Source organism: Monodelphis domestica, chromosome 1 (genome assembly GCF_027887165.1).
Source record: "Monodelphis domestica isolate mMonDom1 chromosome 1, mMonDom1.pri, whole genome shotgun sequence".
Classification (NCBI taxonomy): domain Eukaryota; kingdom Metazoa; phylum Chordata; class Mammalia; order Didelphimorphia; family Didelphidae; genus Monodelphis; species Monodelphis domestica.
Genome location: NC_077227.1, coordinates 750,060,507 through 750,086,553, shown reverse-complemented (window position 1 = coordinate 750,086,553; position 26,047 = coordinate 750,060,507). Strand labels below are relative to the sequence as shown.

Below are 26,047 nucleotides of genomic sequence, written 5' to 3'. Positions count from 1 at the left end.
GTACTGATTGGTTCTAAGATGAAATGTGAGCTTTTATTTTAATTTTTAAAAATTAGTCATGCCAGACTTACCTTATTTCCTTTTGGACAATTACAAAATGAGAAGACTAGAAGAATTCTGTGGAGATGATTTAACTAGATTTTAGCCAAATTTTTTATAAAGTTATACTGTTTTTTTTTTGGAGAAGAAACCAGAAATCCTGGTCTCATATCTTGCCTCAGATATTTTCTAACTGTGTGACCCCGGGCAAGTCCCTTAACCCCCATTGCCTAGCCCTTAATACTCTTCTGCCTTGGAATCAATGCCTAGTAATGACTCTAAGACAGAAAGTAAGGGTTTAAAAGAAGGAAAAAAGAATACTTTGAGACCTTTAGAGTTGATGAGTGGGCTAGACTCAAAAAATAGTTACTAATGGTTCAATCCATGTGAATCCAATAAGAGTTCTCCAGTGGAAGACTGCTATGATTCATGCTTAGCTCTGGGATGTCTAAAATCTTTGTCAGTGCTATGGATATATACATAAATCCCATGCTCATTAACTTTTCAGGTGACACAAATCTGGGAGAGGTAGCTAACACCCTGGGGAGCAGAGTCCCCAAATATCTCAATAGAATAGCTCATTGGGCTGAATCTAATGAAATGGAACTCAAGAGGGATTAAAGGAAAGCCCTCTGCTTTGGGTAAAGAGATTGACTTTTCAAGGACAAGATGGGGGAGGCATGGTTGGAAGGCAACTGCTCTGCCACAGGGCTGGAGGTCTGAGTGGGCCACATGGGTGACAGCAATGTGATTGATGTGGCCATTAATGAGATCATCTGGAGTGTTATTTTCTGTTCTGAGTGCCAAGGTTTAAGGACCCTGCTAAGAGGGACAGTGTCTGAAGGAGGGCAGCCAGGATGGCGAAGGGCTTTGTGTCCATGTCATGTCATGATCAGTTGAAGAAACAGTGCAAGTTTAACCTAGAGAAGAAGACTAGGGGGTGGATGGAGGATGGGAGGAGCAGAAATCTCAAGGGATTGAAGGGCTGTTCCAGGGGAGACATAAGGTGTGTCTGCTTGACCCCAGAGGGCAGAGCAAGGGATGATGGGTGAAAGTTGTGAAGAGGCCAGCCTAGACTTCTGAATGATGAGAGCTGTCTAGACGTGGAATGAGCTGCCTTGGGCAGTGGTGGGTTCCCCCGGCAAAGGTCTTCAAGTAGAGCTGAATGGCCATCAGTTGGCTCCGTTAGAGCAGGGTTCCTTTCGTAAGTAGAGCTAGATGCCAACCAGGATCTCTTCCAACCTGCCAATTGATTGGGGGATTCTTCAGCTTCAGTCACCAATGAGGGCCTTGAGCCTTATGTAGCAGGAAGGCAGCCGGCCAGTAACTCTATGTGGTCACCAGCTCTTCGTCTCCCCTTAAGTGTGCCAAGAGCGAGCCTATAAAGGCACAGTGAGTTAAGGCTTCTGGGTCACTGTTTCTGACCTGGGTCCTTGGCTCTCTTGGCCAGAAAGAGCAGAAGAGTCAGAGATAGAGCCAGGCAGCTCTGGACATCTGATTACCTGGTGGCTTGCTCTTTCTGTGTGCACCCCTCAGTATTGTCTGTGTCTCCAGGTATGGCAAGGGAAGACATGAGGCAGATTGGTCAAAATCTCAAGGTGCAGCACACATCAAGGGTTGGGCAGTCATGATCCAGCCCTTGTTGCAAGGTCAGCCAAGACTAGAGCCCTGGCCATCAGTCCCTCCGCAGCACTTGCCTGTTCCCTCCTGTGTTCCTGCCCCTGAGGTGCCAGGAGCTCGACAGCCATGGAGAATAGCTGGATTTGTGACCAATGAGACTGCTCACTCCTTCCTTCCTGGGTGACCATGGACAAGTTGCCTCGTCTCTGAGGGCCCCTTTTTTTCACCTGTAAGAGGAAGGATAGGAGAGCTGGCTTCAGGGGATCTCTAAGGTGCCTTCTTTAAAAAAAAAACCCTTATCTTTCACCTTAGAATCACTATTGTGTATTGGTTCCCAGGCAAAAGAACAGTAAGGACTAGGCAATAGGGGTTAAGTGACTTGCCCAGGGTCACACAGCTAGGAAGTGTCTGAGGTCCGATTTGAATCCAGGACCTCCCATCTCTAGGCCTGGCTCTCAATCCACTGAGCTACTTAAATGTTCCTTCTAAGGTATCTTCTGGCTATATATCTATGGTCTTTAATGTACTCCTAATGGTATCTTTGGGGGACTAAAAGTCCCTGAAGATAGGCTTTTTATATTCTTTTACCAATTACAATGTGAAAATGTTAGAGAACCAATATAAGCTCCAGCAGAGCTAAGCTTATGAAAAGCTAAAAGATAGTGCCAAGCAGCTATCATTTATTATGAACCTACTATGTGCCAGGCACTGCACTAAGACTGAGGTTACAAGGGCACTCCTTCCTCCCACCAAAAGAAGTCAAAGAAGGAGAAGGGGAAGGCAGGGAATAATAAGCATTTACATGGCACCTACTATGTGCTGGGCCCTGTGATGAGCACTTTATAAGGATTATTTAATTTGATCTTCCAACAGCCCTTCCAGAGAGAGGGTGCAGTTTAGTGAGTCAGCATCATTCAAAAAACTATGATCAAACAAGATATAGAATAAGTTGGAGATTAAGGGGAAATGGAAAGGACCTTATAAATGATGGAATTCTAGCAGTGATTTGAAGGAAGCAAAGAAAAAATGAGCATTACAGACATGGAAAGAAGGGGAGGCCAGTGAAAAAGTCAGAGTCAGGGGCAACTAGATTGCTCAGTGGATAGAGAGCCAGGCCTGAGATGGGAGGTTCAAATCTGGCCCCAGATATTTCCTAGCTGTGTGACCCTGGACAAGCCATTTAACCCCCATTGCTTAGCTCTTACCACTCTTCTGAGAAAGAAAGAATGAGAGAGAGAGAGAGAGAAGGAGAGGGGGGAAGAAAGAAAGAAAGAAAGAAAGAAAGAAAGAAAGAAAGAAAGAAAGAAAGAAAGAAAGAAAGAAAGAAAGAAAGAAAGAAAGAAAGAAAGAAAGAAAGAAAGAAAGAAAGAAAGAAAGAAAGAAAGAAAGAAAGAAAGAAAGAAAGAAAGAAAGAAAGAAAGAAAGAAAGAAAGAAAGAAAGAAAGAAAGAAAGAAAGAAAGAAAGAAGGAAAGAAAGATGGAAAGAAAGAAAGAGAAAGAAAGATGGAAAGAAAGAAAGATGGAAAGAAAGAAGGAAGGAAAGAAAGAAGGAAGGAAAGAAAGAAAGAAAGAAAGAAAGAAAGAAAGAAAGAAAGAGAGAAAGAGAGAAAGAGAGAAAGACAAAGAAAGAAAGACAGAAAGACAAAGAAAGACAGAAAGACAGAAAGACAAAGAAAGACAAAGAAAGAAAGAAAGAGAGAGAGAAAGAGAGAGAGAGAGAGAGAAAGAAAGAAAGAAAGACAGAAAGACAAAGAAAGACAGAAAGACAAAGAAAGACAAAGAAAGACAGAGAGAAAGAGAGAAAGAGAGAAAGAAAGAAAGAAAGAAAGAAAGAAAGAAAGAAAGAAAGAAAGAAAGAAAGAAAGAAAGAAAGAAAGAAAGAAAGAAAGAAAGAAAGAAAGAAAGAAAGAAAGAAGGAGGAAGAGGAAGAGAAGAATTAGGAGAAGAAGAAGAGGAGGAGGAAGAGGAGGAGAAGGGGAAGGAAGGAAGAAAGGAAAGAAATAAATGCCAAGTTGAGAAATGGAGTGTCATGTTTAAGGAATAGTGAGGAGTCCAGCATCACTATGTATATATGTGTATGTAGAGATAAGATTTAAAAATTAGGAGAGAGGTGACCAAATTGGGAACTTCTTTACATGCTAATACAGAATTTTATTGTTGATGCTGAAGTTGAATGGGAGCCACAGAAGTGAATTGAGTAGGGGATAATATAGTCTTATCTGGGCATTAGGAAGAGCAATTTAACAGCTGGGTGTAGTTAGGATTAGAATAGGCAGAGACTTGAGACATGAGACCAACCAGCAGGCTATTGCAGTAGTCCAAGCATGAGGAGGGATCAGATAGGAAGGAAAAGAACCAGTGACAGAAACATCTTGAAAAACCAAAAGAGAAGAGGGTATCAGGGAGAAAAGGGTTATCGACAGTGTCCCAAGTTGCAGGAGAGTCAAAAAAGGGGCAAGACTGGGAAAGGGACATTGGATTTAACCGTTTAAAAAACTGCTGGGAAAATTGGATTTGGCAATTACAAGATCAGTATTACTTTGGAAAGAATCGTTTCAGATGAGTGATGAGGAAAGAGGCCAGACTGGAGAGAGTCAAGAGCAGAGAGAGAGGAAAGAAAGTCGAGGCACCTATGGTGGGCAGCCTTCTCTAGGAATTTAGGCACAAAGGGGAAGAGAGAGATGAGACAAGAACTTACAGGGATGGTTGAACTAAGTGAAGATTTTTTGAGGATGACAGAGAGACATGCACACTTTTGCTGGTAGAGGGATACAGCCAGTATATCGGGAGAAAATGGAGATTAGTAGAGGAAAGATGATGGCAGAGAAACAATCTGCTGGAGAAGAGAGGATGGAATTGGACCCCTTGTGCATGTGGCAGAATTAGCCTTGGCCAGGAGAAAGACAACCTCATCAAGTAAGACCAAGGTGAAGGAAGTGTACACATTAGCAGAAGGTGTTGGGAATTTGTGCGATGAGGAGGGGAGGGGAGGGAGTTCTCATTGAATGGTCTCAGTTATGTCAGTGCAACATGAAGCCAGGTTCTCAAAAGAAAGGAGGAGGAATGAGAAAGTTTGGAAGATGTCTATAGTGAGTGAGATTGTGAGTTGATTTAGGATGTTTGAAAGAATTGCCTTGCTATAGTGAGGGTCCAGTGAGACTATTTGATATCAGTTTGTAATGGACCCAGGCAGCATGGTTTCGAGAATTTTCTTTGGCTTCATTCAAGCCCATTGACCAGTTCTCCTCATGGCTAAGAGCCAGCATCCTTCACCAAAGAATACATTCTTGATTTCTAGGAACCTCTTGAGATTCCGTCAAGGACTCTATGCAATAGACCTGAGCAATCAAATTTGCTTTGGGATATTTGCTCATCCAGATTTTCAGGATAGCAGAAAAGTGCTGGAATCCAAGCTCAGAGAGGAACATGGGCTAGGCTCAAAGGATCTTTCCCCTTCTGGATCTGAGTAGTAGGGGAGGTGACAGTCTGTCTGTCTATGTGCCATCTCTACCATGCCATACTCCCCAAAATACTAAGCTACAGTTCTTTCCCTTCAATGGTCCCAGGCAATGTGGATTTAGCTGAGATCTATTTGTTAGATCAAAACAGCCCAAGATATGAAGGGGACATATGAAGCAAGAGATCCCCTTGATACAATGTTCTCATCTGGAAAATGGGGAGAACAATAATTGCTATCTCCCAGAGTTGTTGAGAAGATTAAATAAGAGGAAAGGAGGCAGAGGCCCCTATGGTGGGCAACTCTCTCAAGGAATTTAGGCACAAAAGGGGAAAGATATGTGGGACAAGAGCCAGTAGGGATGGATGACAGAAGTAGATGAAGGCTCAGCATCAAAGCTCTTTGCAAACCTTAAAGCACTCCTGAAATTCAAGCTATTTCTTGTGCCTGGAACACCCTCTGCCTGCCTCACCTCTGCCTCCTGACTTTTTCTTCAAGAGTCAGTTCAAATCCTACCTTCTGCAAAAGATCTTTCCTTCCCAGTCCCCATTCCTCCACAGTTTATCAGCCTATTCCTCCCTTGTTTGAGCTTGTCTCCCCTTCAAGACTGGAAGCTCTCGGAGGTCAGGGACTGGTTTCATCTCCTTTCATTTCCTGAAAGTAGGGAGAGGAAACAAGAATGTTATCATTACCAGTATTAGTTGAAAACCCCCATGCCTCTGGTAGTGGGGTCCATATTGGTCCAAATATGGATCAGGTTGTGGGTGCCCTCTATCCCTGCTCCCATTCCTAATGACACCCACCGGTGACTCAGAAGATCTAAGTAAAAGCAGAACTATAGACTGTCATACTCGAGAAGGGACCTCAGAGACCATCTAATCCCACCTCCTCATTCTCCAGCTGGAAAAAAAATGAGATTAAAGGACTTTTCCAAGGTCACCCAAGTAGTAAGCATTGGGAGGATGATTTGAATTCAGGTCTCTGACTGAAGAGTTGTGCTCTGTGTGCTTTATCACTCAGTCTAGGGGGAAGTCTATATTGGACCAGAATGGCCAGTGTTTCTCTGCCTTTTCCTCTTTTTGGCAGGGACAAGGGATGGATGAGTTCCCCTCTCTCCTTATTGCTCAGTAGCTGAGTCTCAGACTTCAAATATTTGAGTCAACAGACTCTTTAGGGTTTTCAGAGTAAGGAGAAGAACTTGGATAATAGCTATATGTAATGGAGGAGTCCTGGGCTTGGATAAGTGGTCTTGGATTCCAATTTTCATCCTGATTCCTATTTAATGCGTGACTACCATGAAGTAACTTTGCTTCCCTGACCTTCAGGTTTCTCCTCTACAAAATGGGTATTTTCATACCAAAAAAATATTGTGAGGACCAGGTTCTGTAATCATCCAGTGCTAGAATTTTTTTTTGGATGGATTTCTATGCTTTCCTGGATACAAGGAGGTCACGTGGAAATTCCCTCTGCTAATGCCCATTGGCACCCACTGTACTACTTAGTCTTAGAGAACTGACGAAGGCACTGGAGGGTGTTGAACAATTTCCTCTGGGTCACAAAGCCAGTATGAGTCAGATTCAGGACTGGAACCCAAAACCTTAGATCACAAGGACTAATTAGGTTTCTAAATGACCTAAGTATTTTTCTTATAAACTCTTCCCTTCTTCATAGTTACTAGACTCAATTTTAGCAGGCATTCATGAAACATAATCAAAGCACAAATGACAACACCCATGGCTTCAGGAAGCCAGGGATGCCAATTCCCTTGGAGATCTTGAAATGCCAGTTTCAGCACTTTGTATTTTATCCCAGAAATACCAGGGAGCCACTATCAATTTTGAGTAGGGGAGTGACATGATAAGAGCCACAATTTATTGTTATTTTGGCAGCTTTGGGAAGGACAAATTAGAGAAGGGAGAGGCTATTGCAATAGTCCAGGGGAGACCTGATCAGGGTGGGAGCAGAGTGGCACCTGTGAGGAGAGACAAGACACACATGTGGGAGCTATTGTGAAATTAGAATCGGCCACTTTGGCTTTGACCACATGTGAGGCCTGGGGGAGGAGGGAAGAGTGGTGGACGATTTCAGTAATGTGAAGCTGAGCAGCTTGAAGATTGGTGGCATCCTTCATAGAAATGGGCAAATTTAGAAAAGTGAGTCAGGTTTAGAGAACTGTGCAATAATCTCCATTTTGGACACATTGGCTCTGAGATGCCTACAGCACATCCAAGAAGAATGTCCAATAGCCAGGGGAGCTCAGGAGAGAGATCAGGGCTAGATATGTAAATCAGGGAGTCATAGGCAGAGAGATGACTCTTGGAACCATGGGAACTGATGAGTTGACCAAGGGAGAAAAAGCAGAAAGAGAATAGGACCTTGGACAAGGCCAAGAAGATAATGCTCACTTGAGGAGTCATGTGATGAACTAGTAGGGACTAATGAAGCAGCCAAGTAGGGAACATTTAATTATTGCAATAAAGTTCCATTTTAAACAAAAATTTTACATTTTTAGAGTCAGCTCTGGTCCCTTTGCCTTTTCCAAAAGGGGAAAAAACTCTTTTCTTTTCCCTGCTATCATCTCAGATCTTCTGTGCCCTTTAGTGCCAAGCAACTAGAAAAAAATCGCCATAGAATGGTTATCCTTCGAGTGTCTTCTTGGGCATGATGAGAGCCCAGTTCCTGGCAGTTTAATGGGCACCTTCCTTTCTCTAGATATCACAGAGTTGTTTTTCTCATGGAGAGCCAGAACAGTAAGCATCTATTAACCAAGGCATTTCTCATAATGTGGATTAACTTCTGACATAATGAGAGCATGTCAAACTAGCAGTTCATTAAAAAACAGCCCTGCTCCAGGGAGTCCAGGTTGTGATAAGCAAGAGCTCTTTTTTGAATGGCTCTAGAGGCTGGGTGTTCACCAGCTTAGTTACTAGCCCAGGAGGCTCTTGGGTTGAGGGCAGGCAAAGGCACTAGCCTCATCATCTTCCTCACTCTGATCTCGGGAACACTTTGACAAGTGAACAAAGGTTCACAAAGCATTTTATTCATGATATCTTTGAAAGGTAAATAGTGAACAAATTAATATCCCCATTTTACAAAGAAGGAAATTGAGTTTCAGGGAGTAATAACAATAACCATATTTATATAGCTCTTTAAAGTTTACAAATACTTTTACATCTATTTTCTCATTTGGTTCTCACAACAACCCTATGGGGGAGAAACTCTGATTGCCCTCATTTTACAGATGTGGAAACTGAGGCCCAAGAAGGAGATTAAGAAAACCACACAGGGAGTAGGTTATATGGAGTGGGATTTGAACTCAAGTCTTCTTGAATCCAACTCTACTGTGCCACCTAGCTGCCACTAAAAGTGACTTGTCTAAGAGACTTAAACCCCAAATCTAATGTCTCTATTCCATAGCACTATAAGTAGAAAAGTAAATGAAACAAAGAAACAAAACAACAAAGAAGAAAACAAAAGAAAAAAGGGGGGAAAAGAAAGATGAAGCATTTGAAAAGGGGATAGAAGTCAACAGGTGTTTTACTGATGCTGAGCCCAGAGGCATGCCTGGTAGGGAAACTCCTCTCAGTCACCTCAGTTGTCCTTTCACCAGCCTTTTCTAGTTTTAGAGATTCAACTGATCTGCATAAGACCAGAAAGCTCCTCATCTCATGGCTGCCCCACAAGGGTGAGGGTTTTTTCTTCTGTATCCTCTTGCCAACATGTTTGGGAAATCTACAATTATGCAAATGGTTTGAACTCCTAGATGGCAAGAGCAACCAGTCAAAAACCATACAAGAATGAGTCCATAGAGAAGACCACAGTTCATAAAATATCAAAAGGGGAATGGACCCTAGAATATAGAACACAGAATGCCAGAGTTGGGAAGAACCTGAGAATGGAGACTATTAGAACATAGAATGTTAGAGTCTAACCCTCTCCTCATACAGAGAAGAAGAAAAATCCAGAGAAGGAAAATAACTTGTACATGGTCATATGTGTCATAAGTAGCTGATCTAGAACCCAAACCCTACTCTGGACCTGAGCACCAAGCCATGTGGTTTCTCCAAAACTCAGGAACAAAAGCAATCTACATTCTAAACACATCGTAGTGAAATTCTTCCTCCAAGTGATGAGTCTAAATTTGGGTCAAAGAGTGACAGGAATACGGATGTCATGGCAGTCTGAAGGAGAGCTTGGTCTTCCCATTCACTGTTCAGCTCCATCCAGTTTATCTGCTGCCCTCTGATCTGCTCTGGGTCTATCCTCTGCTCAAGTTTCTAAACTTCCCACTCCATCAATGCCCATCCGTCCAACTCAGAAATCATAGAATCAACCAATTTAAGCCCAGGAAGGGACCTTAGAATCCCACCTCATATCTATGAGAAGAACCCTCTCTAAAATACATCCAACAAGTGGCCATTTTGCTCATGAGCACCAGGGCCATCACTATCCTCTGGACACTCTCGAACTCATCATAGCCATTCTCCAACCATGGTGTCCAGATGAAGTCTGATGAGGGCAGAGAACAGTGGAACTTTACATTGATTTCCTTCACTTTCTTCTCACTCAATTCAGCCCAATAAGATCCTTTTGGATCTTAACTGTCATCCACTGTATTCGAGCTCCCTCCCAGTTCTGTGTTTTTATCAGATGTGATGAGCATGCCCTCTCCATCATTATCCAAGTCATTGGTTAAAATGTTGAATACTACAGGACTAAGCTCCAATGCCTGGGGTACTCTGCTTGTATCCTCCTTCCAAGTTAGAATAGAACCATTAATGATCATCCTTAAAGTCCAGCCATTTAACCAGTTCTAAACCCATTATTTCTTATCTCTCTATTAATTCTATTGTTGTCGGGTCATTATTTCTCCATCCTCTCCACAAGAAGAGATTGATGTCTTGCATTTAAATCTAGTTAAATTCTATCTACAGCTTTCTTTTGTCAAAAAATGGATTGAAGTGAATAGCACATGACTTCTTCTCAGTGAAGCTATGCTGACTCTTTGAGATTATGGTTTTCCTTTCTAGATGTTTACTGACCATCCCTTTAATTATATGCTCTAGAACAATGATGGTAAACATTTTAGAACCTTAGACACCCCATGCTGTGCTCCCCATAGGGTGTCATGCCCTGACCCCCCCCCACTCTCTACCCCTGCCTTACTCCAGGCAGGAAAAAGAAAGGGAGGGAGTGGCCCATGTGCTCCTCTCAGGTGATGGAGTAAGTGCTTCCATTGGGCTGCTGGGCAGAGAGGCATGAAGACAGGGTGGAGAGGGGGTAAGGGAGCAGCTCCTCCCCAGTCCCTCTGTCTTTTGAGTAACTAACTGGCAGAGAATGATGTGCATGCCCATAGAGAGGTCTCTGTATGCCATCTTTGGCACTTGTGCCATAGGTTCACCATCACAGCTCTAGAATTTTCCAGAACAATCAAGCATACTGGACCAATGTGTGCAAGCTTTATTCTGCTCCCTTTTTTAAAAAATCTGGTCATTTGCCCCTATGATATCCCTCAGGCATTCCCCAGGCTTTCTGGGATTGCTCTTGGGTGCTAAGAAATCAGAGCTACCAGCTCTTTCAGGACCCAAAGACATAGTTCCTCAGGGACTCAACAATTGAACCTAAGAACAGTTAAGTATGCAGTTATCACTCTCTAAATTCTCTTTGAAATTACCTTCCATTTAGCTCTATTTCCTCTGTCCTTTCTAGGCCAAAGTTCATTGTCCTCGGCAATGAAGACAGAAGGAACAAAAACAGAGTAACAGCCCTGAACACTCTGTTGTTCTTTGCCAATCTCTGATCTCCTTGAAGAGCAGCCCTGTCCACTCCTTCATGTGCCCTCTTTCCATGACATACCTTGTCACTGGTCTTAGATCTCTCTAAAAGAGGGAGGCTGACCCCTCACTTAAATCCAATTCATACATAAGTCAAGACGTCACCCTGTGAAGGCACTGGTCTTTCTTGAAAAGGAAGAGCAAACAACAATAATATACCTGATGCTTTTAGAAAGAATCCTTTGTCTTCCTTGACTCCATTCAGTACGCTCAGCTCTTAAGCTTGATCACTCTTTCCAGGATGGTGCTTGCCAGAATAGTCAGAAGATCAATAAACATTTTTAAGCCCCTAGTATATACCAGGGGCTGTGCTAAACTGCTGGGCATACAAGAGAAGGAAAAAGACAGGTCCTGCCCTCAAGGAATTCACAATTTAATGGGGAGATAATGATAAACAAATTGTACAAAATGAGCTATGGAAGAGAAATAGGAAATACTTAGTAGGGGGAAGACACTGGAATATAGAGGGGTTGGGGAAGGCTTCCAGGAAGAGGTGGGACTTTAAAGGAAGCCAGGGAAGTCAGCAGTCAGAACAGAGGAGGGAAAGCTTACCAGACATGGGGGATTGCAAGCGAAAATGCCTGGAGCTGAGAGATGGAGGGTCTTGTTCATGGCTGGTGTCACTGAATCCAAGAGTACACTGGGGAGTGAGGTATAAGAAGACTAGAGAGGAAGAAGGGGGCTACGTTTTGCCAGATCTTCTAGTCACTACCAGGGCAGTCCCTAAACTGTCTCTAACCTTCAGCATCCTCAATGGCAAACTGAGGGAGTTCGATTCCATGACCTCAAAAGTCCCTTCCAGATCGAGGATCCAATATCTTTGTTGGCATTACTCGTCCATGCTCTTAAGTCTGATTTTCTGCAAACGGTGGGTTTTGTTTTTTGTTTCTTTCCAGCTAAATTGGCCGGCAGGTCCACATGAGCCTCTTTGGACAGCTCTTCAGAAGCTAGGCAGCCAGGATTCCCAGGTGGTATCCTATCCAAGCACTCACCTAATCCTGCTTAGCCCCCTCTGGGATCAGACAAGATGAGGCATGTTCAGGGTAGTACAGTCACCGAGTTTTAAAAAAGAGTAAAGAATAATAACTGGAAATAATGGAGCACTTTGAAGGCCTGCATGGGGTGCTTTGTATGTATTACCTCATACGTTCTCTTGACATGTTTGAGTCTGAGCAGAAGTGAGCAAACAGCATGGAGAGGGGAAGAGAGAGCAGGGCATTTAGAAGTGGTTCTTTCATCTGGGGAAGAGAAGGCTCAGAGGGGACAGCTTCACATATTCAAAGGGCTGCCTTCCTCATGGAAGGGGGCTCATAGCTGTCTGGGCTCTGAGAGTCAAATCAAGAGTAGCAGACCACAGTTAAAAAAAGGTAGATTGAGGCTCAGGTCAGGACACGTGTCCTCACAGTGGGAACTGTCCAAGACTGGTATGGTCTGCCTCTAGACAACTCCTTTGAGGCCTTAAAGAGAGTCTGGAAGGCCAATTTCTCATTATCATCATCTGTAAAATGGTCCTCCTCTCACACAGGAGTCTTGAGAGGGTCACATGAGACAAAGCACACCTACATCATGTCCTGTAAAACGTTATTGATTGTTATTATCAGGTCATGGGAGAGATTCTTGCTTGGGAGGACTTGGAAAGTCTCTGCCCACTCTGGGATTTGATAGTTCTGGAAATTGCCGAGATGTTGCCTCTCTTGCCATCTGTGGTGTCAGACGGTTGGGTCAATATTGGATACTCTTGCTCACGCTCTAAACCTTCCCATACAGGAGGCTTTAAGGGCTCGAGCCATCCCATTGACTCTCATCTGGGACTGTGTTCTTCGAAGTCAGAAAGAGGAGAAGGCTTTGACACTCATAGGGTAGACATTCTGGGTGGGAACAACCCGACTTATCTTCTTGGCATATGGCACCACTCTCCATCCCGGCATAGGCTGGATGCAGAAGTTGGGGGGAGCAGCTCTAGCAACCAGGCCATTGCTCAATCCTGCCCAGGTCTCTCTTCTCACTTTTTATTTATTTATTATTTGCACTATTCCTCTCAAACCACTCCAAAGGACCTGAGTTCAAACCTTCCCTCTGCCATTCACTATCTCTGTGCCCTTGGGCAAGCTGCCTTTCCCTGGCCCCATTTTCTTCCTCTGTAAAATGAAGGAGATGAACTCAATGGCCTCGGACATTCCTTTGTGCTCTGACCCTATCGCTCTGTCATGTCATGACCCTTTCTGAGCTTTGGTTGCCCACTGTCACCACCCTGACCATCTCTCTTTCTGGCCAATCCCCCACATATACCCACAGCCATGCCATCACTCAGAGACTCTCCATTCCCATCCACCCTCTAGTTTCACACCAACATTTGGCCAGAACATGCCAGCTTGTGCCCACTCGGCCAGCCTCTAACCCTCCACCAGCAGAGGAGCTTCCGCCTAGCAATCATTTCATTGGCTCAAAGCCACCCCACAGGGATGAGAAGAGAGGTGAAGTCCCTAGAGAGGAGCTGGGCTCGGGGGGCCATGAGCTAGGGACCAGGAACAGAAACCTGGATTCTTTTTCCAATGAGCCAGCAAGCTCTCGCCGTGTGACTCCATAGGAGCACGACATGAGGAGTCAATCAATGAACAGGCATCTCTTAAGAGTGGACAGGTCAATCCAGTCTGGATAAAGTGGGTGACATGCTGCCCGCTGACCTAGACCATTAGCCCTGGAGGAAAGGGATGGTTTGTGCTCTTCTGCATAGGGTGCCCCGCACCCAGCAGGCACTCAATACTTGTTTGTCGTCGATGCCACTTAACTTGAGTGGGGCTAAAGCAGCATCCTAAAATGGCGGGTATTGGCTGCAGGTGGGTGTCTGGGGCCAGATGCATAATGGGCCTTGGAACACGCCTACTGGCTGGCTGGCCGGTTGTGTTTATCATCTGTTTGGGAGTTGGGATGAGAGTGAGAAGATGATAAAACTTGGGCATGAAGGAAAGTCTCGAGGATGGGAGAAGCCCACAAGGCAGCCTCTCTGGGTATCGTTGATGGAGATTAGCCAGCTCTGCTGTGAAACATTCCACCCCTGCCTCGTGTGCCCCCGCCCCACTGCCAGGATAACCCAGCCCCAGCCTGTCTGCCCTCCGGCCAGCCCACCAGCTGCCAAGGGCTCTGCAGAAAGAATGTGAACACCCAGAGCCTTAGAGCCAGACCAGCCCCTGCCCGGTTCAGAGGGGTGAGAGCCTGCCAGGCTCTCCTACCATGGCCATGGGGGTGAGGTGGTGAGGGTCCCGTGGACCAGAGGGTGCCCACCAAGAGGATGAAGCGACTCTGCAAGTTTCTCCAGAGGTCTCGAGCCGCCGCTGCCGCCGCCGCCGCCACAGCAGCCGCCTCTGCCGCCACTGAGACCTCAGGTCATGTCTCTGGGGGTATGTAGCACCCGTTATGCCCAGCTTCTTCTCCAACTGAGCCTTTCTCCTTCTGGGTCGATGGAAGCGTCTCCCTCCTCCCTCTCCCTCCACACACAGATGCTCCCCCCCTTGTTCCCTTCCCCACCTTATCATCCTCCCTCCCCTTCTTCCTGGTGCTTGGCTGGGAAACAAAAGTTCATGTGTGGTGACCTGAGCGCTGGAAAGAGACCTCGGCCCACAGCACAGCAACGCATCCACGGCGGTGGCAGCAGCTGCTTGACGGTGACCTTGGCGCTGGGGACGGGTGCTGCATTGAAGGCCCCCGGAGACTACAGGGCTCCAATATCCCAGGGAGAAGGTAATAGCCCAGGCAGGGACATCAGGCCACCCCACCCCTTCTCACCAGAGACCTTCAGCTTGCCCCTTCTGCCCTCAGAGCCAGGACAGTGGCTCGCCTTCCTTGGCCACCTCTGCCCGGTCCCACCGATGAGTCTTAGACTGGCTCTTCGTCTGGGCCCTGCTGACTCTGGGCACCTTCAGTTCCCCTTCACGAGGCTCCTTGGCCTCCGGAGGAGGCTCTTCCTCGCTCAGTGCCGCTGGGGGTTGGGGACGGGCACCCACCTAGATCCCAGCGTGCCCAAGGTCACAGAGGGCGTTGGTAGCCAAGCTCGGAGTCCCCCACCTCGCTGCCGGCTGCCTGGCTGTTACTAAGCCAACTGAAATCCTCCCAACCCTCCTCCCAGCTGCCAAGTGCTTTAGTCGGCCTGGAATGCAGAGGTCCCTCCCCAGGTCCAGGATTAGTCCTTTCTTCCCCCGCTCGGGCCAGACCACCTCCAGAGCCTGGTGTTCAGGTCTGGGCCCCGCGTGTTAGGAAGAGCTCGGCAAACTAGAGGGATCCAGACCAGGGCAACCAGGATGGCACAGGCTAGAGACCAGGCCGACAGGGGAAGGCTGGCAACTGTGCCATGAGAGCAGCTGTTGGAAACGGAGAGGATCAGGCTGAAGGCTGGCATCTGAGGGGTTCCTCTGTGGAAGATTAGACTCAACTGTGATTTACCCCAGAGGGCAGGACTAGGGCACGGGGTAGGAGAGCCAGACACAAAAGTCTAGGATGGGGGGAAAAGTGGAACCATTATTGGAGGTCTTCAAGCAAAGGCCAGATTGAGCTCTTGTCTGGGACGGGCTAGAAGGGATCCCAGTTGAGGTAACTGCAGGTTCGATTAGACACCTTCTGAGCTTCCTGGTCTCTGAGGTTCTGGAATAAACCTGTGGACGCCCCACTTCCAGGCAGCGGGGTGGTCCCCTGGTCGCTGTTTTGAAGAAGGTGGGAATCAAGGACCAAAATTCAAGTCAAGTCCAAAGACTTTTATTTTATTAAGCACCTACTATGTGCAAGTTACTCTACCAGACTCTGGAAGTACAAAGACAAAAATTAGAACAGTCTCTGCCTGTTAGGAGCTTCTATTCTATGAGGGGGATGTCTGTCTTGTGGAGGGATAAGAGCCTTGGATGGGAAGCCAGAGGGCCAGAGCTGAATCCCAGATCTGAGACTTATTGTTTGTGGTCCTTAGGCAATCTTTTAACATCTTCTTAGTACCTACGATGTGCCAAGCCCAGAGCTGAGTTCTGGGACTCAGGCTCCTTATCCATGAAGTGAGGGAATTGGATTGTTGGACTGTAGAGAGTCTCTGGAGTCACTTCCTTGTCTAAATGTATAATACTGTGATCTTATGGAAATCCAAGGTAGGGAATGACAAAGACAAGGGGGAGAGAGCATGAGCAACTGGGCCAACCAAGGAAGGCTTCCCAGATAAGGTTGTGCCTGAGCTGACCTTGGAGTGAAGATCCAACAGATGCAGAAGAGGGAGTCCCCTCCGGGCGTGACAGATGCTGTGTACTGTGCAGGCATGTCCAGAGAACACCCACTGGTACCCCTTGGCTGGATCATCGAGGGTATGAAGGGGACTTAGGTGAAATGACTTCAAGGCAGGCCAGAAGCAGACTGTCGTGAGCCTTAAATGCTAGGATGAGGAGTTCTTCTCTCCTAGAGGCAATGGGGGATCCCTAATGACTCTAAAGCAAGGGAATGGTTTGCTTGTACACTTGCCTTGAGAAGCTCAGGAAGAACAGAATGGAGAACCATGGGACTGGAGGCAGAAAGACCAACTATTGCTTCTTGTAACTGTCCAGACAAGATGTGATGTGATGGTGGGCAAAGTTGGGTTAATGGTGGCATATGGGTGAGAGAAGGAGACAATTCAAGGGAGGAAGACTCTAAAGTTGGAAATGGGGAGAAGGGGCAGGGGGAAAGCAAAAATGAACTTATGGAAGAATGATGGTACCCTCAACAGAAACAGGGAAGGAAAGGGGGATGGACACAGGGACATACATTAATGTGGCAGATTTATGGAGCCCCTAATCCATCCTCTCCATCACATCTCAGATATGCTTCCCTACAGGTAAACCCTAGGCTCTTGTGTCCCAACTGAAGGCAGCTTCAATAGCCAGGCATCAACCTCAAAGCCCTAGACACTGGGGGCTGGAGCTTGGTGTCAGTGGTCTGGCCCCCAGCCAGAAAACTCTTCAACATGATGCCATTTATCAGCCCAGGTGGGCTGTTGATTTAGAGAAGCTTCTTTCTACAGCCTACCTTCCCCAGGCCTCTCTTCTTCTTGCTCTGGGCAGTACCAGATGGCCTCAAACTCCCCACACCCAGGAAACAGTCTGCCAACAGGAGACCAGAGCCCATTCACTGAGTTGCTTTCTTCTATTTTTCCAGGATCCCCAGCTGCTGAGCGGCTCCGTTACATCCTGGGGGAGGAAGATGGTGTTCCCACACCAACCCTTTTCACTGAGATGGACACCTTACAACATGACGGTGATGAGATGGAGTGGAAAGAGTCAGCCAGGTAAGGGGAAGGTCACATGGGGAGGGAAGGAATCACAAGAACCATCCACGTTTCTTTTTTTAATAAGGATATTTTATTTTACCTATTACATGGAATAACAATTTTCCACCTAAGTTTTTTGAAGTTACATGATCCAAATTGTCTTCCTCCTTCCATTCCCTTCCCCCTTCCCAAAAATGGTGGTCAATTTTATCTGGGTTATACATGTATTATCATGTAAAACATAATTCTATATTGGTCATTTTTGTAAGGGAATGATCTTATAAAACTCCAAAATAAAAACCCAAATAACTAAAGCAAAAAATGGTATGTGTGACAAGGAAATCACTTTAAAAGACTGATATGTATTAATTTAAGGACACCAAGGAATTCAGCTATGTAATTTCTAAATGAAAACTCAAGTCAGTAGTCAACCTTTTATGGAGTTTTTAATTACAAACAGGAGGAAGAAAGGTAGAGAGAGAGAGAGAGAAAGAGAGAGAGAGAGAGAGAGAGAGAGAGAGAGAGAGAGAGAGAGAGAGAGAGAGAGAGAGAGAGAGAGAGAGAGAGAAGGGAATAGGGCTTAAATACCCCCTCTGTTTAGGCTGGGCCAAAAGGCCCAATCCCTTAGATAGCTGAGGCAAAGAAAAGAGATCAGTCCCTATCACTCACGTGACCAAAATGGAGAAACAGTCTCAGGGGCCTCCACCTCCAGCCTCCTTCAGAGCAAGCCTTCTCAGAGCATAACCTCTCAGAGCAAAACCTCTCGACCTCCTAGTCCTCAGACTCCGCTATCTTTAAGGAAACTATCTAAGTTCCCTCCCCTCAATTCTCACATCTACCAATCACTGTCCATGTCTTCCCTGTGCCAATGGTGGTTCTAGCTTAACCCAGGACCACCCAGAGGTCTGCCCCTATGCACATGTCTGTTGAAGGTCATATTCTCAAATAATTAAATCTTGATCCTTTGCTGCAGCCCTTCCTAAATCCTGTTACTCTAAGTAGGGTGGAGATTGTATTTTCCAAGACCTGGTTCTGTCATTCCAAGTATCTCTATTGTATCAATTCTAAAATCAATCATGACTCAAAGAACTTCCTGTTCTATGCTTAAGCATAGGTCAAAGCCCTTTCCATTATTCAGCAAAAGGTTTCTGTCCTAAAGCAGTCCCAAGTAGGGAGGAGAAGGATCCTCCCATGCCAAGGGGGTTCTTACTATCAGTAGGAATTTTTTTCCAGTATGAGATTTCCCAATGGGGAAACTTCCAACATTCATAAGTCTAAGAAATTTTAAGGTTTACATATGCTTTCCTCTGCATCTGACTCCAAGAGTTCTTTTTCTGGAGGTGGAGAGCATTCTTTGTTCTAAGTCCCTCACAATTGTTCTGGATCATTGTATTGCTGAGAGTATCTAAGTCTATCATATTTGATCATTCCACCATCTTGCTGCTACCATATACAGTGTTATCCTGCTTCTGCTTATTTCACCCTGTATCAGTTCTTGCAGATCTTCCCAGCTTTTTTTCTGAAATCATCCTCTTCATCACTTCTTATAACACAATAGAATTCCATCAACAACATATTCCTCAACTTGTTCAGCCATTCCCCCACTGGCAGGCATCCCTTCGATTTCCACTTCTTTGCCACCATGGAAAGAGCTGCTCTGAATATTTCTGTACAAGTAGGTCCTTCCCCCCTTTTTTAATCTCTTTGGGATGTAGACCTAGTAGTGAAAACCACCCACATTACAAGTATGCTTTAAGGTACTTCTTCCACGACCCAGCAAGAGGAACAGCACAAATATCAGTCATGTCTTATTCTAAGGGTGAGTGTATAGAGAGCTCCTCTGGAAGTCAGGGTGGCTTGGGTTCATGTTACCCCCTCTCTGGCATGTATCAGCTGGGTGATGGACAAGAACAGGTCTCTTAACCTCTCATTCCTCTAGACAACTGTCTAGAACTGAACTGCAGAGAAGGCATTGACAGGAATGAACAGAAGGAGATTTCTCTTCGAGGAGTGTCTCTATCGGGGAAGCCACAAATCCTGACTCTGTTTTTTCTTGCTCATCACTAGGCAGTACTTTGGGTTTGCAAAGCTCTTACATTCACTCTCATGAGGGCCTCCTAAGCCCACTCTGTCAGGTAGTTCAAGTATCCCCACTTTACAGATAAGCAAACTAGGGTTCAGAGACTTGCCTAGGAAGTGTCTCAGGAGGGATTCAAACCCAGGTCTTCCTGGCTCCAAACCCAAACTTTCAGGCTATACTCCACACTACTCCTTCTCTTATAGGAGAAGAGATAATCAAGAGGTAATCAAGCAACAAGCATTTACTAAACCACCTTCTGTATGCCAGGCCCTATGCTAAGCATTGAAGATACAAAGGGCAAAAATAGTCTCCATGGGGCAGCTGGATAGCTCAGTGGTTGGAGAGCCAGGTCTAGAGATGAGAAGTCCTGGGTTTTGTTATAACTAAAATGGTTGATGTTGTAAACTGTAGTGAGTTAAAATGGTGGAAGATATAAATTGTGATAGATATAAGAGAGGGTGAGTAAATTTGACCACAGAAAATATGTTTCACTACAGTGTCTTGGTTTTTAAATCAAATATAAGGTGGTCACCAGGGAATATATTCCCAAATTATGAATATGCCCAAGTCACCTGGGTTTTATAGAGAATTTAATTAATAATACAATGAGGAATTAAAGAAAAGGAGAAGGAGAGAGAAAAAGAATTAATGAGAAAAGAATAGGTCCACCCAGGACAGGCCTAGCCAACCCAGGCCTAAGCCTTAAGAGAGAAACCAGTCAGTTATCACTCACCATAAGATTGTCCAAGTAAGGGATTCAGAGGGACAGAGTCTCCCCAGAGGGAGTTCCAGCCCGAGTCAGCCTCCCTTGAGAGACCTCCTTAGAGAATTCCTCCAAGAGCTCCTTCTCAAGTGATCTCCAAAAGAATCTCCTTCAAAGCCTTCAAAAGCCTCCTCCAAAAGGATCTATCTCCAAAGATCTATCTCCAAGGAATCTATCTCCAAGGAATCTATCTCCAAGGATCTCCAAGCCTCCAAGGATCCCTTGCTCAAGAGATTCCTTTTCTTATATAGGAGGTTTTTTTCTATGTCACCTCCCATAAGTTCTTCCATCTACCAATCACCATAGATGTTTTCTAAAAGACAGCCCATCTGAATTCCTGCTAAGTCGACTAACCTCCTCAGTAAGTCTGAACCAGAGAAAATGCTGCTGTATCGACTAATCACCTCAGTAAGTCTGAACCAGAGAAAACACAGCTGAGGCGACTAATCTCATTAAGATAAACCTTGCCCGACCCTTTTAGGTACCTAGCATCCCATTGTATCAATTCTAAAAAACAGGCATGGCTCAAAGAACTCCTTGCCTTATTATAAGCATGGGTCCAAGTACTTTCATTGTTTAGCAAGGAGTTTTCTCCCCTAAAGCAATCTTAAGTACGGGTGGAGTAGAGGTTCTCCCATTTCTGATCCTGGCGAGTTCTCACATCAAAATGGGGAATGTTTCCAGTAGGGAATTTGTTCCAATGGAGGATTCCTCAATGTGGAAATTTTTAACATTCACAAGTCTGAGAAATTTCAAGATTTACAGTTCCAATCTGGCTTCAGACACTTTCTAGCTGGGTGACTCTGGGCAAGTCACTTCACCCCCATTGCCTAGCCTTACCACTCTTCTACCTTGGAACCAATACATAGTATTGAATCTAAGGCAGAAGGTAGGGGTTTTAAAAAAATAATCTCTGCTCTCAAGGAGCTCCTTACTTAATGGTGTAGACAACATGCAAACAATTACCTACAAGAAAGCTCTAGACAGAAGATCATAGAGAAAATCAATAGAGGAAAGGCACTGGCACTCAGTGCGGTAAAGAAAGGCTGCTTGCAGAAAGCGGGATCTTAGCAGAGATGTGAAGCCAGGAGATAAGATATGAGATGGAGAGGATTCCAGGTGTGGAGGACAGTTCATGAAAATGGCCATGCAGGAGGCAAAGGCACTTTCTTTTGGCCAAGACGATGTAATGTTGGAGGACAGGGCAGGTGTCATTTCTGCAGGAGTCATTGGCCCTTCCATGGAGGGGAAGCACAGCCAAGCAGAGCCACATGGACTCTGAACAGAATGAGTTTGTTAAGGAAAAAGTGTTCTGAGTCATGCTGGTGAATGAACCTTGGTGTCCCAGTTGAGAGAGAATTTCCCACATTGACTCATTGAACCTCTGTAGCAGCCTAGTGTCCAGCCCTTCTACAACCAGATGGCAAGTGGAATCAACTCATTATCATTTCCCTTAAGACCTACATTTCTTCCCAACTTCCCTTTTTTCTTTATTCACCACCATCCTATCAGTCACCTGGTTCCCATCCAGAAAATCATCTTCGTCTTGGGAGGGAGCTAGATGGTTTAGTAGATTGAGAGCCATGTCTGGAGTCAGGCAGTCCTGGGTTCAAATCTGGCTTCAGACACTTCCTAGCTGTGTGATCCTGGGCAAATCACGTAACCTTCATTGCCCTAACCCTTACTGCTCTTCTGCCCTGGAACCAAGGTCATCTTTGTCTCTTCACTCTTACTCACCCCAGACATCCAATCTGTAGTGAAGTGTTAGCATTTCTACCCCCACAACATCTCCAATCTATCCCCTCCTCTCCGTCCCCACAGCTGCCCCTTTATGCAATGCCCTTATTGCCTTTCCCCTGGCCTCCTGTTTGAGCCTCTTCACTGGTCTCCCTGTCTCAGGTCTCTCCCTAGCCCAAGCAATCCTCCATTCAGCTTCCAAAAAATGCTCTTTCCAAAGCACACACTCTCCTGCTCACAAAGCATCAGGGATTCTAGGTTACTCTCATGTAAAATGCCAACCTTCCTGTCTCATGTTCACTGGGGACAGCTAGATGGCTCAGAACCAAGCTCAGAGATGGGAAGTCTAGGGTTCAAATCTGGTTTCAGACCTTTCCTAGCTCTGTGACCCTGAGCAAGTCACTTAACCCCATTTGCCTAGTTCTTGTCCCCTTCTGTCTTAGAATGTTACTAAAACAGAAAGGCAGGTTTTAAAAAAAGTTCTTTTCAATGTGGCTGCCTGCCCATTACTGAGCTCTGCATCACTCCCTTCCTGTAGACTCCATTCCAACCCCACTGGTCCTCTTGCTATTTCTCATTCACACAGGTCATTTCCTATCTCCATGCATCTGTCCCCAGGGCCAACGCTCCCGCCCTCTTTGCCTCCTCTTCTCTAAAGATGCTGCTCACACTCCATCTTAACACAAAGCCTCTCCTCCTTCCTCCTCCCAAGAGCTGGTATGTCCCTTCCCAACCAAACAGCCTCGTTTGTATTCTCTGGGCACTTCGGAGCCTGCCGATATGCTGTCTTCTCCAATCATATGTAAGCATCTTGAAGACAGGAACATCCCCTTACTATATCTAGTATGTAGCACAGTGTCTGGTACTTAGTAGCACTTACTAGATGCTGATTGGTTGACTGGTTGATCTTTGAATCTATGCTTGAAGATCTCTTTCTCCTCCTGTAGCAGTCCACTCCAGTCTCACCCAGGTCTAATCATTAGGAATGTTTCCCTGATATCAAACCTAAATCCTCCTCAGGGCAACCTAATTCATGGCTTCTAGAACTTCCCTCTTGGAAACCAAACCATTTTAGTGCTGAGTCTTGAAGACAGCCACCCCATCCACCCCTCAACCGAGATTTTCCTTGTCTGGGTCAAACATACCCATTTCCTTCAGCCAGCCTCCAGTGTCCTAATTACCCTCCTCTGGAGGCTCTTTGTCTTGCCTCCAGCTCATCTCCTTCTAGGAGCCTTGCTCAGGAGACTCCATTCCCCTGTCAGGACATTGTGTGTGCCAAGCAGAAGCTACCTTCCCATTTCCCCATCTCACTTCTCCACCTTTATGCTCTTCCCTGCCTTCTTTATATGCAAACTGTTGAGAGGGGATGGATGAAAATTTCATCCTCTATGACACATCGACGTTTGTTTGGTGGTAAGTCAAGCTGCATGTGTGACCATAAAAGTTTCCTGTTGAAAAGAATCCTGAGGGGCTACAAGCTTTCAGCTTTGCCCAGGGCACACAGATGCCCAGTCTTAGCTCTGCATGTTAAGCCAACTTCCCACCTAAATGCACTTAAATGATTTTGCACAAGGAGTCAGTCAGAATTCTCTTTAACAAAAAAAAAAAAACACTTTATTTTCCCAATTATTATCATGCAAAACAAACTTACATGTTGGTCATCATTGTAAGAAAAATTCGTATAACACCAAAAGCCCCAACATATTCCCAGATAAACAAGTGAGAAAAGGTCATACTTCCATCTGCACTCTAACTCCAATAGTTCTTTCTCTGGAGATGGATAGAGAGCATTCTTTGGCACAAATCCTCAGATTTGTCCAGGATCATTATATTGCTGAAAGTAGCCATGTCTATCACAGTTGATCATTGCTCAATATTGTTGTTACTGTGGACAATGTTCGCCTGGTCCTGCTTATTTCACTTTGCATCAGTTCATATAGATCTTTTTAGCTCCTTCTGAAATTCATCATTCCTGTTCCTCATTCCTCACAGCACTATAGCATCCCATCATACACCACAACTTATTCAACCATTCCCCAAATGACAGACATCCCTTCAATTTCCAATTCTCTGCCACACAAAAATGACTATTATCAATATTTTTGTACATGGAGTCCTTTACCCTTTTTATTTCACTCTCTTTGGAATACATACCTAGCAGTGCCATTACTGGACCAAAGGGTAGGCATGGTTTTATAGCCCTTTGGGCATAGTTCCAAGCTATCATCCAGAATGGTTGAATCAGTTCACAAGTTCCACCAACAAGGCATTAGTGTCCCAATTTTGCCCCATCACCTCCAACATGTATCACTTTCCTTTATTGTCTTATTGACTGACATGATAGGTATGAGGTGGTACATCCGCATTGTTTGGATGTGTGTTTTTCTAGCCCAGAGAGATTTTGAACATTCTTTCTATGATTACTGTGAGCTTAGATTTCTTCTGCCCATTGATATCCTTTGGCGAGCCAGAATTCTCATACCTAGAACTGTGCTGATGATGGTGGAAATTCCTGGGTGCTCAGTTAGACATCTCTGTAGAAAGAAGCTGACAAGGTCATGGAAGGATAACACTCTTACCTCTGTGGGGCTGGTTTCCAGACCAGGAGACATTGACATATATATCCAGAACAGTACAGAGCACAGAGCAGGGTTGTAATCAATACTTGCTGATTGATGGAGTGATTGACCCACTGGGGTGCCCTGGGAGAAATGAGGCAGTGCTTCCAAGGAAAGATGTTCTGCCTTGCAATTTATCATAGAAGCCATAAGGTCTTCATGTTTGGTTGTTCTTCAGTCATTTTCAGTCATATCCAACTGTCCATGACCCCATTTGGGGGGCAAAAATCTTGAAGATGTTGGCATTTCCTTCTCCAGCTCATTTTACAGAGGAGGAAGCTGAAACTAACAAAATGAAGTAGTGTTGTCCAGGGATAGTCAGGAAATGTCTGAGGCCAAATTTGAACTCCGATCTTCCTGTCTCCAGGGCCAACACTCTATCCAATGCACCATCTAGCTGCCTCTACATGACTCTTTAGTATCTTTTACAGAGTTTCCATCCAAGCATTGCTTCTCCCAAGCCCTGACCCTCACTTAGCCCACAATATCTTTACTATCACCATATTTTCCCTCACACAACCACTGCCCTAGTTCAGCCCCTCTTGACTTCTTCCCTAGACCATTGCCATAACTTCATCAGATACTCTTGCTTGAGTACCTCTCTACTCCATCTCATCTTCCACACAGCTGCCAAAGTGACTGTCCTCAAGTGCAAGGCTGACACTGTTGCATACTCCACAAACTCCTGTGGCTCCCTATTACCCCTCAAGTGAAATATAAAAACTGCCTTCCCACAAGGCCCCACACAACTTTCCCGGCCTTGTTCCACATTACTCCTTGTGCCTTGCACCTCACAGATCACTCCACAGACCTTGCTTACAACTGACCCTCCTCTCATCTCCATGGCTTTGCCCTTGATGTCCCCTTTGCCAGGAATGCTCTTCTCCCTCCTAGAATTTCATTTCCTTCATGATTCAACTCAAGCCCCACATAAGGGGGATTAGAGACAAACCTTGAGATGATTTAAGAGAGGGCCCAGAGCCAAAGACACAAAAGGGAGCTAGCCACCCCATCATGGTCCTGATGTTCTCCCTTGTGTAGCCCTGGAGTGGGCATTCCTCAGTAAGCTCATTCTCTTTCCTGCTTTGAGCTGAGAAGCCAGTAAGTGAGGTAAGGAGATGAGGAAGGTGGATAAGGCAAGACAAGTTGGAGCTGGGTAAGGGTTCTCAGGAACACTTTTTATCTTGATTAGTTACCAAGGCTGATGCTCTTTACCCATGATCCACTTTGGTCTACATGGCCAGAATTCCCATGGTTCACTCTGTTTGCCCACTGGGGAGGCCATATAACAACTAAATGGCATACTAATAAGAGGGGAAGCACCCCAGGCAACTTTGGGTGCAATTTTGCTCTTTTTTGCACAGACTCTAAAGAAGACAGTAATTGTAGAAATTGAACATTGGTCCAGTAATGGCACTGCTAGGTATGTATTCCAAAGAGATTGAAATAAAAAGGGTAAAGGACTCCATGTACAAAAATATTGATAGCAGCCCTTTTTGTGTGGCAGAGAATTGGAAATTGAAGGGATGTCTGTCATTTGGGGAATGGTTGAACAAGTTGTGGTGTATGATGGGATGCTTAGCTTACAGGATGGAAGGAGTTTTCCCATAATTGTAACGAGATCCTGC

At 45.3% G+C, this 26,047-nt stretch overlaps 1 protein-coding gene across 2 annotated transcripts in view; it reads left to right on the top strand.

The window, feature by feature from the left end:
• The window catches only part of SLC4A5 (solute carrier family 4 member 5), a 122,629-nt gene that overhangs the window by 22,526 nt on the left and 74,056 nt on the right, over nucleotides 1-26,047 (top strand). For both annotated transcript variants that reach the window (XM_056814720.1, XM_056814721.1), the window contains exon 4: nucleotides 17,110-17,239. In XM_056814720.1, the coding sequence (XP_056670698.1) occupies nucleotides 17,110-17,239 (130 nt within the window). The remainder of the gene's footprint in view (nucleotides 1-17,109; nucleotides 17,240-26,047) is intronic.